At 43.0% G+C, this 15,855-nt stretch overlaps 2 protein-coding genes across 3 annotated transcripts in view; one reads left to right on the top strand and one right to left on the bottom strand.

Moving 5' to 3' along the window:
* The window catches only part of LOC126559524 (uncharacterized), a 174,982-nt gene extending 167,725 nt beyond the window's left edge, over positions 1-7,257 (top strand). Inside the window, exon 4 of the mRNA XM_050215693.1 lies at positions 7,245-7,257. The gene's annotated coding sequence lies outside the window, so the exon portion shown is untranslated. The remainder of the gene's footprint in view (positions 1-7,244) is intronic.
* The window catches only part of LOC126557117 (ABC transporter G family member 23), a 41,978-nt gene that overhangs the window by 3,532 nt on the left and 22,591 nt on the right, over positions 1-15,855 (bottom strand). Inside the window, exons 1-2 of one of the 2 annotated variants that reach the window (XM_050212782.1) lie at positions 11,364-11,501; positions 4,727-4,888 (exon numbers count right to left, since the gene is read on the bottom strand). In XM_050212782.1, the coding sequence (XP_050068739.1) occupies positions 4,727-4,888; positions 11,364-11,374 (173 nt within the window). In that variant the 5' untranslated portion in view covers positions 11,375-11,501. Of the gene's footprint in view, positions 1-4,726; positions 4,889-11,363; positions 11,502-15,855 lie in introns of those variants that run through there. The other variant, XM_050212781.1, reaches the window with a different exon arrangement.

The following is a 15,855-nucleotide window of genomic DNA, read 5'->3' as shown; positions in this document are numbered from 1 at the left end:
TGTCCCGAGATGGTGCTGTATATTAAGCCATCTAACCGGAAGCTGTCCTTTGAGCAGGAATGTTGAACTAGTGTGCAGTAAAACAATGATCTGTTCGCAAAGAAAGGCTTTGTTTTATGCCCAAGGAGGACTTCAAGAGCGGTATATTCTTTTACATCAAAGTTTATAGCTTATTGTTCTCACATGTTAAACATGTTTGCTGCGGCTGAGTAACGATACTATTCTACCTTTGTTTGTAGTGTGATTCTTGCGTATATTTGGAATATGTCCTCCACACATCCATGTGTAGGTCTGATTAGCCAGAAATGGTCCTAAACAATCACCTTGACCTTTACATTTTTTGAATAACTTTTGACACCGATAGGTGGTAAACTTGTTAGCAGCATCGAACGTTTTGGACGTGTCTTCAGCATTCATCGCCGAACAATGCTCCGGAAGTGGCACATCCAAGGACGATCATACGCAACCAATCTCTAGCGATTGTTTTTTTTCCCCCGTGGGCCGTGACAGACTTCTATCCGTGGTGGTAGCGTGAAGGAAACGCCCGGAAGAAAAACGGACGGATTAGTCCACACGGACCATTGTGTGCTCTTTATTGTTTGGCAGAGTAAGAAGAAACAATGTACTATCATGCCATAAGTGAAATGAATTGAGCGTTATTAAATGCTCTGCTGTGCAACATCGTATCGTAGTCGTAACGCTATTAAATCATAAAACAAGGAAAGAAGTTAACAGAGACAACAGTGAGTGTCCGATTATTGGTTGTTGACTTTTCAAGTACGACTAAAGCTATCCCACCTTCGACAATCCCTTGAGGGCCAACCAATTATGCTAACCCGTAACACCAAGAAAGGGTTTCTGAGGGTCAATTTGTGTACGTGAAAGCAACAGCATTTTATTCTACCGCGCGGATTAGATAGTGGTCCAATAGTTGTAACTACACCAATTACTTTTGTGTCCATTGACCATGCAACCGTTACGGACCGCAATTGTGAGTCCACATTGTATAGCAGCAAATCATCGTTGTGGCATGTGATTGCCGATATGTGTTCATCGTCGTACCGGAACTGAGAGTAAACTTTCGACCTCGGTCTAAAGGGTTCATTTGTGGCAGATTGTGATGAGAAAGGTGGTTTGGTTAAAATATAGTCACACCGCAAAGCATACCACACCCTGACGAAGCAAAGGTCGATTCTCGTGTGACCCTCACCGATAACTTCACCTGCAGGTAAGCAATGTGGAAGAAAAGTACCTTCGCAGTAGGTTTCTTTCAAAGCAAAACCATTTTGTTGGCCACGCCATGGTTGATGGTCACAATAAATTGAGAGTGACGTTGTAGACCCCCATGCGGATACTGTTGGCTGGTAAAAGTATGTACACTGTGTATGTGTTTGTGTCTATTGTGCAGCAAAACCGGAACACAAAGTGCACAGACGCGTGTACAGTGAGCGTTAACTACAAGCGAGCTGATTTTGGAAATGTTGATGATTAGCAAAGATGAACACAACTCCATAATTACTTCCGTGATAGTGGAATGGCAGGCGAAAATGGCTTGCCATCCAACCATTTGTTGTCGGTCTGCCGCTCTTTTGAGATGATTCAAAACGATACATCAATACAGTGTTTTAATTGATTTCCCCGTCGAGGCGCGTCTGCTGCGAACCGAAGCAAACGTGAAAATTAAAAAAAAAGTGCCCGCCCCAAACCGTTGAAAGTATTTGGCAATCATCTTAAAATTTTGCAAGTTGTACTTTCAATTTCTGACATTAACTGATCCGTCATGGGTTTCTCCAAGGTTAATCAAAGAGCGTAAAGCTTGAAGTAATGCAGTACAGGTAGAACTTCAGTTGGAATCATTCTGTACGCATCGCAAAGCGAAAGACGTAACAAATTAACAGATGAAAATGGATGATAGATCTACATATAAGAAGAAACCTCATGATTTTCGTTTGCTATTTTTTGATCAGATCTGATTTATTTTATCAGATCATTCCTCGGCCTCTGGGCGATTTGTCCTCAACCTCCTCATCTAACCGAGTTACTGCTCCAGCATCATCGTTGATATATCCGTCTTCAATGCCCTAAACTCGCTTAAAATGTCTTACAGGCCTGGTCCAAACGGAATTCCTGCATCTGTACTAAAAAAGTCCTCCTGTCTTTGTGTAAGTCCGCTTTTCCTTCCTTGTGGAAATTTGCTTGGTTTATTCCTATACATAAAAAAGGCAATAAGTCGTCCATTTCTATCTTCTGTATGTTACACGTTCTTCTATCATTCCTCAACAACATGGATTCATGCCTTAAAGATCAACTTCCACTAACCTGATGTGTTTTACCTCTTACCTTTCGTCTCAACTGGATACGGTTTCTCAGGTTGATGTCGTTTACACCGATTTCAAATCTGCCTTTGATCGTATCCCCCACTCACTCCTCATTTCCAAATTATCCTGTCTTGGCATCCATACCTCCTTACTTGCCTGGTCCCTTTTCTTTTCCCTTTCCTTCAGGTGCAGGCGTACGTCAAGGAAGTGTCTTAAGTCCACTGTCATTTGTGTTGCATATCCATGATGTCAGTACTGTCCTTCCACCTGATAATTTCCTCTGTTTTGCTGACGACTTAAAAATCTCCTATCCTATATCCTCTCCTCCTGACTGTGTTGTTTTTCTTTCTATCCTTGACCGTTTTTCTGCTTGGTGTCATCGCAACCGTCTTTCCCTCTGTCCGACAAAATGTAATGTTATTACGTTTACCCGTTCCCGCACCCCTTTTGTTCATCCTTATTCCCTTGACCAGGTTCTGGTAGAGCGTGTTTCGGTCATTAAGGACTTGGAGTCATCTTGCTTGACACGGGGCTCACTTTCTCACACCAGAGATTGACTCCATAGTCAGCAAGTCGAGGAGAACTATTGGTGTATTGGTGAAACGTGTGACTTCTCCAATGCTTGTTGTTTGAAGACTTTGTTCTTTTCGCTGGTCAGATCAATGCTGGAGTATGGTTCGGTTATCTGGCCCCCGTCGTCAAGAATCCACATTGATCGAATAGAACGGGTGCAGAGGTCCTTCACCAGGTTTGCTCTCCGGATAATTCTTGCCGATCGATCCTCTGCTTTGCCATGTTACGAGGACAGATGCCGGTTGCTTGATCTCGATCCCCCCCATTTTTATTGCCTTACGTCGCTCTGCGGTGGGCCGTAAAGATCCTCTCCTTATTGCCATCAAAATGTTTAATTCTTCGTCCCATCACTTTGATTTCAACATATCCCTACCTTTTTTCCGTTCCCGATTGTTATCCACTTCCTAACGTTTCCTTCACTTCCCTATTTTCTGTTTTCTTTTTTTTCTAATGCTGTAACTTATTCTGCGTACCGTTTAGGTTTAAATTAGGGTTAAGATTAGATATTAGACTACTTGTATAGCCAAGGTCAAACATATGAAATACATGAAATGAAATTAAATAAGAACTCGTAGCTATTTTTCCATTAAATTTGTTTGCTATGATTGGAAAAAAGGACGGGCCAGTGGTGGAGGCGACAGCGGCTCCGGTCTTTACACGGCAGGACCGGGGTTTGAACATCATCCCATCTAGTCTAGTAAGCCATTTGATGGCCGGCGTGACCTTAGAAGGTCGTTAAGCCAAGAAGAAGAATGAGCTGCAGGATAAATTGGTAAAACATAACAGTTATCCGTAGCTTTGAAACTGGGTCTTGAGGACTCGCCTGAAGGGCATAATGGATTCCTTCTAAGAGTGAAATTAAGTTAAGAAAGTCAACATTTGAAGATCAAATCTTTCTAACATTAAAATGTTTTTTTTTCCTGGTCCTGGTATTCCTGGTCACTAAAATGTCAATCAGATTCCTACAAATACTAAGCAAGAAGCATCGAATATTTGCTATGGTTGCCGATGTTTCTATAGTCACGGCCAGAACTTATAACTTGCTTTGGATGTTAATTCGAATTCGAATTCGAATTATATTTAAAATTCCGTTATATTTACAAATCCTTCTATGATTGTGCAGAAAAATATTGACTTTTGTGATCCAAAAGCTTCTCCTCGTGAGTTTTTGTAAATTTCCGGATCGTTGCCAAGCTTTCAAAAAAGATTTTTGCAAACTGGTTATCCAGTAACTCTGCACGGATTCACAAATTCTTGTATCGTTTTTCGTCGAAATTGTCATCCAATAAAGCGTCCAACAATTCATTATCATGATATTTCGGTTCTTTCCCTACTTCTCAACCACGGAAACCAGAAATCCGAATAGCTTTCGTTGGAGCACAGTTCTCATAAATATTAAAAAAAGATGAAATGACCTTCTGCCATTTTTAAGGTTTTTAGAAAAAATAAATTTTACGACCAGAACCAGCAATAAAGGCCTTCCTAATGGAATAAACAAAGAAACCAGATTTTTACCTGAATTTCCTGACTTTCTCTCCAATGTTAGCACTTCATGATGAACAAACTAATTTGCGTTAAAAGTAAGCATATTTTAAATGTTTGAAGCCTATTTATGACACTCTGCCAACTCTCGGATAGAACAAAAAATCTACAATAATTACTTGTACGATGAAATTGATAATTTAATATACATTGTTTTTCTGGTATCACTTATATTAAATTGACTAAAAATACTAAATTTCCCGTTTGTAACAAATCCAATATCAGAATATGTCTTGATAAAATGTCAAATCAAATGCAAACATAAATAGAAAATGATAAAAAAGAATACTTACATAGTTCCTTTGGCTACTGTCATGTTAAGATTCGATAGAACTTGGTTTGGTTTCTTCTTGGTGCCGTACGATTTGAATGCATGCCGCACGGAGACGGCATTCTGCTGTCTGCTCCACATTGTCCCTCCATCGTCGATCGTTGCCACACTGGTCTCACTGCCGCTGTAGAGTGAAAAAGTAAAAGAGAATTAAAAACTTACATCAGTAATAAAGTTTGTGATTATTTTTAAATCATTTTATTCGGGAAATTTTGCACATAATAATAGAGATAAAACAATGCAGAGAATGCATACGAAACGCGTATGTTGCGTTTCGACTATTGTGCTGCACGGTTTGTTTGTTCCGCTAGTCACATTCGATGTGGCTTGGCCAGTAAAATAAAAACGTAAAGGAAAGGTAATGAGCAAAATGTAGATCACCTACTACATAGCTGCACGGTCTCTCATCGTTTCGTTTCCTCTTTTTCCAGCACACTTCATACCATATCACAGATTGCGAACGAAAACTGCAGAAAACATTGGCTAGTGGTAGTGGTGGTCTGACGGTTAAATACGAAACATCCACTCACTAATTGTAATTGCACATTTAGCCTTGATCTAACTCAACCAACAGAGTGCCACACGTGCAAGATGGCTGCTGGTGAGCTGCAGTGTTGCCGTCGTTTAGTGGCTTAATCCTTTTGATAGACGCAGGTCTTTCATCGGAATAAGAATTTTAACGATCGTTGTCCGACAACCTCAGCATCTGGGTCTAGGATATCGTCGTTTTTCTATTTTTCACCTTTAAGCCAGTTCATGGTGAAAGGAAATGAAGTTTTTGATGATTAAAATGATTGCCACTTGCTCTAACATGACAGCAGCGGTCATTAGTAACATCGAACCAAAATTATTTCAATTCGTGTTGTTAAACTCATTTTATCATACGAGCATTTTTGTGCAAAAGCATCGTAATTTCCTGATGCCAAAGAGAAGCTCTAATTCACAACCAAGCGATATGATATTGGCCTCATTTACGGGATGGAATCTTCAATTTTGACACAATTTCGTTGCGCCGAGCGTCTAGACCAGCGTGTGTCATGCGTGTGCGGTCAAAAATTTCCTTTCCGCAGACCAACACTGGACTTTCCGGGAGAGAAGGTCACGATATGCTAATTCCCTGTGTAAGCCTTCGGTTCGGCCACTACATCTTTCGAAATCGATCGCCACCGCCGGTTGACTGCGCAATCGTCCGCCATTATCACGCAATGATCAAACAGGCCAATCCCCTTTTTACCGATGCACGTTCGTATGTATGAGTGCGTATGTTAGTTTGCTGGTAGGATCGATGCTGCGGTGATCATCGTCCATCCAAAATAAACGCAATCATAGGTACTTCCGCCTTGCGATCAATGAAAAACGATCGATGCGCAAAGAGGTGAAGATCAAACATTTCCAACTCGTTCGAACAGTGCGTGCTTCACCAATCATCCAGGCACAAATGGCTGCATCGGTTGCAGCAGCTTTCGTTTATGGAAGCTAGATTTTACCCCTAAGAGCTAAGAGATCCGAGGCCAGAAGCTTTCGAAAAACGCGTTTACCGAACGACCGGCAAGTGTTGCACCGCACCGAATGATTTTCCAACGGCATTTGGGGTCGATACGGGTTGATGAAAACGAGCAGTCAAGGGGGTCGGCCGCAGCAGTGAACCTTCAAGGACACCGGACCGTTGGCCGCACGTTGAATCATCAGTGCTGATGTAGACTTCAAAGGAAGTAATAGAGAAATCGTACCAGGGTAAGAATTACTCAAAACTTCAAAGAAGTGAGGCTGCTTTTCTTGGGGTTTGAACGATAGTTCATGGAAACAGATGTTCAAAACATTATTCATAAATTGCTTTACTTCAAAGTTGAAGAAAAAACAGAACGATTCGTTTCGAATTGGAAGTCAATCTGTAGCGAGAATTTATGTTGTTTGCCATTTGGCGATTATTCGAAACCAATGCAATATTTTATTAAAAATTGTACCTAATAAATAGTGGCAGGATTGGGGATGTTTTCCTAACCAAAATGAAAGCAAATATAATTAACAGAGACGGTACAACACATCGACAATAGATGACGACAACGCAGACGACGACGACGCTTGTCTTACGTCAGGTGTGGTACGATCAAGCAGGTGCTGGTGCGTTTAGAACGAGGAAGTCTCGACAATTTAAGAAGATGACCGTGAAGCAGGAAACGTATAAAAAGTTGACAAGTTTTGCTTTATACATACACATGTATGCCGCCCTCTTGTCTGCCTGGGTTTTTGTTGGCAGCAGCAGCCTTTACTGTAATGAAGTTTTAACTGCATTTTGTCATGGGTTCCTCCAGTCCAGACTGACTGATCACCTTGTCTCCTGTGCTGTAGACAAGTGACTCTAATTGGGTGAATAGATTTCGGGAGCTATAATCATTAGGATGGCACCTGCTTTCGGAATCCCATTAGTACACATTTATGTATATGGCAGAGACAAAATTGAAAACGGTGCTAATATTAAGGCTTAACGTGCAATGTTGGTATTCTAAGCGTGTCATGTTTTGCATTTGGAGGATGTTTTAGCATACCTGGTTAACTGACAACACACATCCGAAAAAAAAACGATCCATCATCACGACGCACATCATCGCAGTGCTTGACGACGAAAAACGTTCACGGCCTAAACACACTCTCGGGTGCCTAACCTTGAAGATGGCCGCTTATAGTGCGTGGCCATCTCCCACTCACCGTGGTCAAGCGCATTGCGCAAGAGCGAGAGGCAGGGATATTGCGATGGAGAGAAAGAGAGGCAAAGAGTCTGAAGCAAACAAGAAAAAGTACTAAGTGGCGTGATGTGCGTACTTTGCTGTCATGACCGAAGCCAATCCTCAATTGGTTTTACCGTCAGTATACACCGAGTGGTTGTGCGGTGGACGCTGGAAATCTGAAACATTTATTTACCCTTATTACAGCACCGACGCTACTAATGCGTTCCTTCGACCACACGCCACCACGCAGGGAAGAGAAGGGGTTTGAAATTTGCGTTTCGTCCTCACTCCTCGGCCGCCCTGAATTCGGGTACGGTGGCGACCTTTTGCACGATCCACACGACAAGCTCTACGGCTGGGCGATACTCTTCTAACCGGTTTCTAATCGAACCGACCTCTGTACCGTCATTACATGACCAACACAGCGTCGCCCAGCGCTGGTCGCCTTGAAGCAAGTGGCCCAACAAGGCAAATTTCGCCCCGGACAGCAGACATCAAGCTGCCAACTTTGTTGTATGGTTTAGCGTTCCAATGCCTATTTATCGATGGCCAGGCGCACCGCAAATGGTGTACGAATTTTGAATACAGAATCGATGAAAATGCGAGGATTAATGTATTCACGCACACGTACACACACATACGCAAACGCAATAGCGATCGATCGAATTGGATCGCGCACACTTACACACACACACACACTCATGCACACTCATGTACACTACAAAATCTATTGGAGAGTACTAATGGCGGACATACGCATCAGCAAGGCTTTCTTTCGCCATCTCCCCACCCGATGCGTGATGGCGACTCGACGAGAGTGAGTGTGTGAGTAGAGATTAAACAGCATAAAAAAGCGATGTTTACTTCTACACACATATACGCACGGACACTCGCACACAATCATCAACGTTGGGTGCAACTCGAATGAAACTGAATTGACCTTCGGAAATGTAGGCCGTCTTGTTTGTTGTATAACATCGCGATCGCACGCCATTTCGTCGGCTGGCATGTCTTGTTGCTGTGGGTTCGTCGTCGCTACGACCGTTGCAGTCGCTGTCACCATCTCGAGGGGTTTGCTTGTGAGCGGTTTGTTGTACGGCTCGCGACGATTATTTGATTGTTTATGCAGACCGCTGCGTGATAATGCGTTTGCCGGTATCCTCGACGATATTTAAGTTTCAAGAAAGCGCGTAACATGTGTTCCGCAGTTTTTTTTTGTGCGTGTCCATCGAAGATGGTATGTTTTAGGATTTAATTCATAAAATAAAAATAATCTTCTCCACCACAAAAACTGTAACCTTGCCGTTTGGAAAAATAAAAACTCCATCTGTTTTTCGGCTTACGAACTGTAAATCACCCAAGCTTTGTGGTGTGCGTTGTTTGAGATGGTATCACTTGGGCTTGACGACTGCATGTTTTTTTTTCTTTGTCATGCTATTGACCCACCGCAGCTGGACCGTACTGCTGTCGGTGCCGCCGCCGCCGGAATGTTTCTTGTGATCTTTTTATTGTTGTGTTCACAAGCGATTTACAATTTCATAGTCCGCCGGGCATGTGGTGCAATGGGCACACGCGAATTATGCGCGCCTCGCCACAACATATCCAGCAGCCGCCGTAAAAACCCTTGCTTTGTGTGTGATGTGCCCTTTGGCACGCCACATCGTGGCTCTTAACGTGGCGCAATTAAGCAAAGAAAGGCGAAAAAGCTCGATGGTACTTTAACACGATGGTGCAAAACGTAGTGAAATAAAAAAAAACACACACACACATTAGCAAAACAATTACAAACTCCATGGAGGAATGATACATCGTGGACCCACCGAGGGGTACAGCATTATTTAGCATCCGTGCAGCGAAACGATCGTCATGAGCAATGCGTTGTAAAACATCGGCAAACGATCGCATTAGCCAGCAGTGAATGGTTGATGATGGCTCAATTACACAATTGCTTTCTGTGTGCAGCTTTTTCAGGAGGCCACGAACGTGTACGATCAATCAATGCTTACCGCAATTTCAATGGCATGTGCAATGAGGCGCGACTGATGCGGTTCGTAAAATTATTTCCAAAACAAAACAGCATGCAAATGATAACTGATGTTTCGTAGAAAACAAATGATGTTTGTGTAGAACATCGTTGATTATTATCGTTACAATGGGTGAGTTATTAATTTCAGGCGTGTGGTTAAGGGAATGTGTCTTCAACAATTATTTTCCTGAGACATAAAATCCGTAGAATTTTCTTCAGTAGATCTCATGAGTTTACATTTTTTTTTCTTTCAATGATTGCATAGTTCGCCTTAGTAGCTTTGCTACTAACGACTGTCAAACCAAGAAATCCACCAGTCAGCGTAAACTACTTACGAGGTACAATATAACAATACTTGCTAAATAAATCTAGATCTTGGGCCAGGACTTGGCATCTTCTTCTTCTAGGCTTAACGAGCTTCTAAGATCACGCCTTCGAATGGGTTACTAACTAGACTTGCCGATGTACCACATAGTTGGATAGTCAAGGCCTCACTACTGGGAGACGGTCCGGAAGGGATTTGAACTCAGGTCCTGGCGTGTTAAATCTGGCGCTGCTGTCGCCTACATCACTGGGCCGTCCCTATAGTGAGATTTTAGGGAGCTATAAGACCTGATTGTCAAAACCAAACGGAAAACTTTCCGACGGAGAGACTCTAACCAAATGGAAATCAAATTTGTATTATGATCTCTCGTTTAGAGTCGACGAATTTTTTGTCGACTTTTTGCATACATTAATACAGAAACAGGTTGCTCTAACTGAGCAAATAGAGCAGAGAGATATATTCACAGATGATTTCAATCGAATTATTTATTTTAATAATATACTTTTTGCGGTGGACATTTTTTCGTGACGGACTTTTGTGGTTCTTGCTTCAGAATAATTCCAGCAAACCACCAAATAATATCATTAAAACGACTTCAAAATTATTGTCATAACAAATACACGTAAAATATATACACTTTTCTATAGATTTACGCTTAAACATGGTTTCTATGAATGCAAACTAGACTTTCCGTAGCACCTGACTGACGGAAAACTTTCGGTATAAGCGCGTTTCCGTTCAGGCAATGCAAATTTTTGACTTTCCGTTCGACAAACATCTGTCATCGACTTTTAATCGTCTGATTTAGCCAAACGGATAGCCAAACGGAAAGTGATAATACCAAAGTGACAGTTTTGTGACGTTTGAGAAGATGTTTGGGTTTCACAATCAGGCCTATGAGATTCTTGATAATACATATAGACAGCAGCGCCGGTCTTTACGCGGCAGGGAAGTCATTCATATCCCAGCCAGACCACTCTCCCGTAGTGAGGACTAACTATTCACGATATGCTATCGATAAGTATAATAAACCATTCCATGGCCGGAGTAACTTAGTAGTTCGTTAAGCCAAGGATGTTCAGAATCATGAATTATGATCTTATAAAGTTTTGAATGATATTTTACTCTATTGCAGATAAAAGAGGAATGTCTGATATAAATCTTTAATAATACTGACATTGAAAATATTCTTTAATATAATACAAGTTTAGTACCTGGAAAATATCACAGTAAAATAGTTGATGAGACAATTGATAAAATTTTCATAAACAAAAGAGAAACAAATATTATCTTGTTCAGTGTAAATCGATCTTTTGATGTTTGGGAAACCTTCAAACATTTGTTTTCCGAAAACAGTTTACCAATTGCCTCACACACACTCATTTCGTTTATCGCTTTGCAGCAATTTCAATTAAAACACCAACAACAAACAAACAAACACAACCACGATCACTGTTTTGACAGTGATCGTCGATCAGTATTCGCAAAACAATAAGCCTATGATTGTTTCCGGCCTACTTACGTTATCAACATTTTATCATGTATTTCTGTGCGTCTGTCGTTGGAAGGGGCCGAAGCGGGGGTGGGGGATACTGTTGTCGTAACAGTCGGTGAGTTTTGGTTGTTTGTGAGCACACTTCCGTTTGGTTCGGTGGCAGATAATTAGGTCTCCTCGCTGTATTGCTCCGTACACTCGGCTAGCCGTGGATGCCGAGTTTTCTAACTTTCGTTGTGATGATTACAACCAAAACTCAAAACAACTGGCCACGGAAGCCGTTAAGCCCTGTTCCCGTCGCCGTTCGTCGGCAACGCCCTAAATGGCAGATAGGGAACAGTTCTGCTTCCGGCACGGACAATGTTCACTGTAGTGGAGCTGTTCCACTCCTGCTCCAGCTGTTTGTACTATTTCACTATCACTATTTCACCATAAACACTTAAAGGATGGAATCGAAACAAGGATGGATTGTAGTAAAAAAAAAGTAGGATAGACTTGTAAACTCGATGACTACAACAGACAAATTTGGAAATAGAATCACGGTCAATTGCAGCAAAGAAACGGATATCAGTATTTTTGCGAAAACTTGTTTGCACTTGTTGGAGTTGAACACTTCCGAATCGAGTTCTATCGCTGAACTGAACTGAAATCCGTACGCTGGCTTACAAGGAACACTTCCCGGGTGGTACACTCCCACCATCGGGACACGCGATCACTATCGACGACGATGATGACGTTGAAGAAGACAAAGCAAAACGATCAAGATGAGCGCGAGAGAACGAAACTGGAAGGTAAATGTGGCGGAGATTGCAATCACAAACCGGTAGTGGTAAGAAAGCGAGTAAATCATCTCGGAACGCGGTGATGCGGATGCTGCCCGAAACTCTGTTCTGAGATCGAATTCCGCATTTTCTCGCCCACATCTTGCAATTATGGATCGAGTGCATATTTTTCCCAGCGCTTGCGGATCGATTCCCCAGTGGCAGTGCTGTCTGCGGTTTGCTTCCGAGTAGTACATGCAAATCTAATCTGCCAATGAACTGTTGGCAAAGCAATGCGGTAAACATAACCGAGAACAGCGAACAACAACAGCCAGTCCGTAGTAAACCGTAAACGATCTTTCCTAGCTCAAACGTTACGACATGCTATCGCGCCCAACAGAGTGAGGGTTTAGCGCGTCTCTCGCGGTAGCGCTAAATTCGCTGCATTCCGCTAATGCCTTTACGTTGGGCACAAACATCGATTTCGACATTTTGCATCCCCAGCTGCACGCCGTCTGAACACGCCATGATCGCGCTCTTACAGCCAGAATTAAGCAACGTACCCAGTTCGACTGGTTTCGAGCGAAAACCCTGTGAAGGTGGGCACCCTGAAGAGGACATGTGCATGTGAGGCTCGCCACTCCGGTGCGAGTACTCCAAAGAAGGAGAACAAGCAATCATGCTTCACGTACGCACACACACACACACAAATCAGCAACACAACACAACGAATCGCACGAAGGACTTCTTGTATAACTGGCTTACTAATGGCAATACACTCTGCACGGTGGTAGCGAACCACTGCTAGCGTGGTTTGTGAGGTTAATTTTTGGCCCACAATTTTTTCGCTCGCCCATTCCGCTGCTGGGTCCGGTTCATGGCACTTTGTGTGGCTCTTGTGGTAACAGGGAAAAGAAACCCCGCGCGAAAAGCAAATTAACCAACAAGCAGTTCTTGCCAAACACCAAGAACCGACACCAAGAACCCAACCAGTGGTGGCGCTGGTCCGGGGGTTGTGTTTTCGTGAGAAGAGAGTTGAGTAAATAGATACATACTTTTGAGCACACAAACACGTACAAACAAAACGGGTGTTCGGCAAAGTTCTTGCATTGAAGGTTTTCTTTTTTCTACAAATGTGAAAAATAGGAGGGAGACTCAGACGTCAACCATTATTGTGCATCTACAGCGTCGCGATCGCCAGCTACCGTGATCGTGTGTGCTGTGCGGAGAAGATGAGATTGCAACATTTTGTTTTGAAAGATTGCTTTTTGTTGTTGTTTTTGTTCGCTATTTTGTTGTTTAATTCATCTCATCTCACTGATGAGTTTTCTCAAAACGTCCGCTGCCAAAAGCTCTCAGCAAACAGAAATTGAGGCCTTGTTTGGTGGGTATTTCTTTTACAACGCTCCGTACGTATTTGAACACTAAGTGAACGAAGAAAATGAGGTACATCGAGGTGCGTATTGGCAAATGTACAAAATTGCACCAATAAACCCGATTTACATGCAAAGCTCTCTACAAGTTGGTAACACGATATCTGCCAAATGTATTCCTTACCCACTGTTCCATCTGCCGATATCGATGGAGTCTCGCAAGGTTTATGCAAATTGTAGGCCTTTTTTTTTCGCTATCTTCCCCCAAATGTGATATCATTCGAATGTATGCCGGATGCGCACAGGAAACCTGTTTCACGCCAAATCCGATCGCGATGGACGGAGTTTGTCACGTCGCAGATAAAAAGGCGAACCTTCACGCACTTCCTTACCGCTTAACAACAAGCGACAGTTGGCAATAGTAAAACAGGATTCCAAGATTTTCGGTCGGCACATAAGTCGTTAAAATTGGAATGACAAGATTTATGTAGCATCAGCATCTGAAACCGTTGACGGGGGGCTGGAGCCGAAATCGAACACCTTTCACATACGCGCCCGCGCTCAGTTTTGTTTCCTACAACAAAAAGCGGGACTTGAACGCACACGGAAACTATAACCGAAGAACCATCCTCCGATGTTAGCATACTTGTGAACTGTTGATGCCAAAATTTGTCACCTCTTCCTTTGTGATGCTTCTTCCAGCACGCGGTAGGAAGGCACACGGAAATACATTTCGCAAAAATTTCAGCACGCCTGAGAGCCTGTTTGCCGATGCATATTTCAATCATTAAAATCAGGAAAGAATTTGCATTCCTAATATGGCAAGCTGACTAATGAATATAATGATCCAACCTTTCCAATCAGCGTGTTCCTTTGTAGATAGATAACGCACAAACTCGCGGTGGATTATATTTGTTTTAAGAACTCTGCTGCTAATGAATTCAGCTTCTTTGCTTCCTAATAACTTCCTTAGCTAGCATCTACGCACGTTGCTAGTACGGGGAAAATATTCACACTGGAAATTACTGTTAATTCTAAAGCCACCTGCACGTGATTCTGGAGCATTTTTTCCACACTTTCCCAGTACGGATAACAATGATACGTTACGCAGTGATTACTAACCGGAAGCCTATCCATTATTGCCAAGCAGCAGCTCGTTTCGTGTGAGGACTTTTATTCCTACCGTCCTGTCCCAGTAATCTAAGAACAAATCGCTATTCTATCGGACTTGCATCAGCGCAGCGCAATTACTCGCTCGATACACACGCGATGGGGTTTTCCCACCAATTTCCCGTCCAGCCCGTCCAGTCTCACAATTTCATCTCATCGAGGCATCGAGTTTCGAGGCCAAACTTCGGTGGAGTGTTGTTGGCGTTGTTGGCCATATGTGTGCGAGGAAGCTGGCACCAGCGATGAAAGTCGTTTGTAGACAATAAGTAGTCATACCCGGCCAGCAGCTACGACAAAAAAGCCTCTAGGAGTAGGAAAACAACAACACATCCACAGTAAAACACTGCCTGCGGGCCCTGCGCTCGCAAGGTTTTAACGGGTAGGCATCGTACCCAGTGAGTAAGCTAGAGTTGTGCAATGGTCAGCAGTTCCGTGGCGGATATCATATGGTCGTCGTGGAGGCAGGGGCAAGCAATCAAAAAAAAAAAACTGCAAAATATTCGTCAGTAGGCCAGCGAACAGCTGACCCACTAATTGCAGGCACAATTTGCCGAGTCTGTTTCCAAACCGGACAATGTACTAAAGCTGTCCAAGCTTTGGTAGAAGAGAAACCCATCCACCCTACGGCGATGGGTTCTGGTTATCCAAGCGGTGTCCTACATTCCAGCTAGGGTCGGGAACGATTATGCAAAATCTATCCTGGTGCATCATGTATTGCAGTGTCCCCAATCGAGCAGCCTCCAGCTTACGGTGTGAGGTGAACTTCAGCCTATTGGTGGAATGCGACACCTGGGAAAACCTCACTATGTGTCACACACTCCACCAAGTGCGCCACAGTGGCGTAGTTGCGCACATATTCGTTGTGTGTGGTGTGTGCAATTATTATTATTATGCACGATATGTTTCGAACACTCGCAATGAAACGCACAACCACAGCAAAGAGTGTAAGAGAAAGAGAGAGAGAGAGAGATCGAGAGAAGGTGACGGCAAAGGCATCCAACCAGGGTGGTATGCGATTATTCAATTCGATTTGAAATCGTACTTATCTAATTCTGCCATTTTTGCACACACGCTCGTCGATTTGGTTTTGTACACACGCATATGCCACACACATACACACACATGCAAACATAGCAGTAGTACAAACTGCTCGCACTTTCCTCCCGAGCCAAAGAAAAGCCTTTTCCAAGTATGTGTGTACACACGTGGGTTGGT

Source organism: Anopheles maculipalpis, chromosome 2RL (assembly GCF_943734695.1).
Source record: "Anopheles maculipalpis chromosome 2RL, idAnoMacuDA_375_x, whole genome shotgun sequence".
NCBI lineage: Eukaryota > Metazoa > Arthropoda > Insecta > Diptera > Culicidae > Anopheles > Anopheles maculipalpis.
Note: the sequence above shows the minus strand (reverse complement) of the source record. Positions and strands in the feature narration are given on the sequence as shown.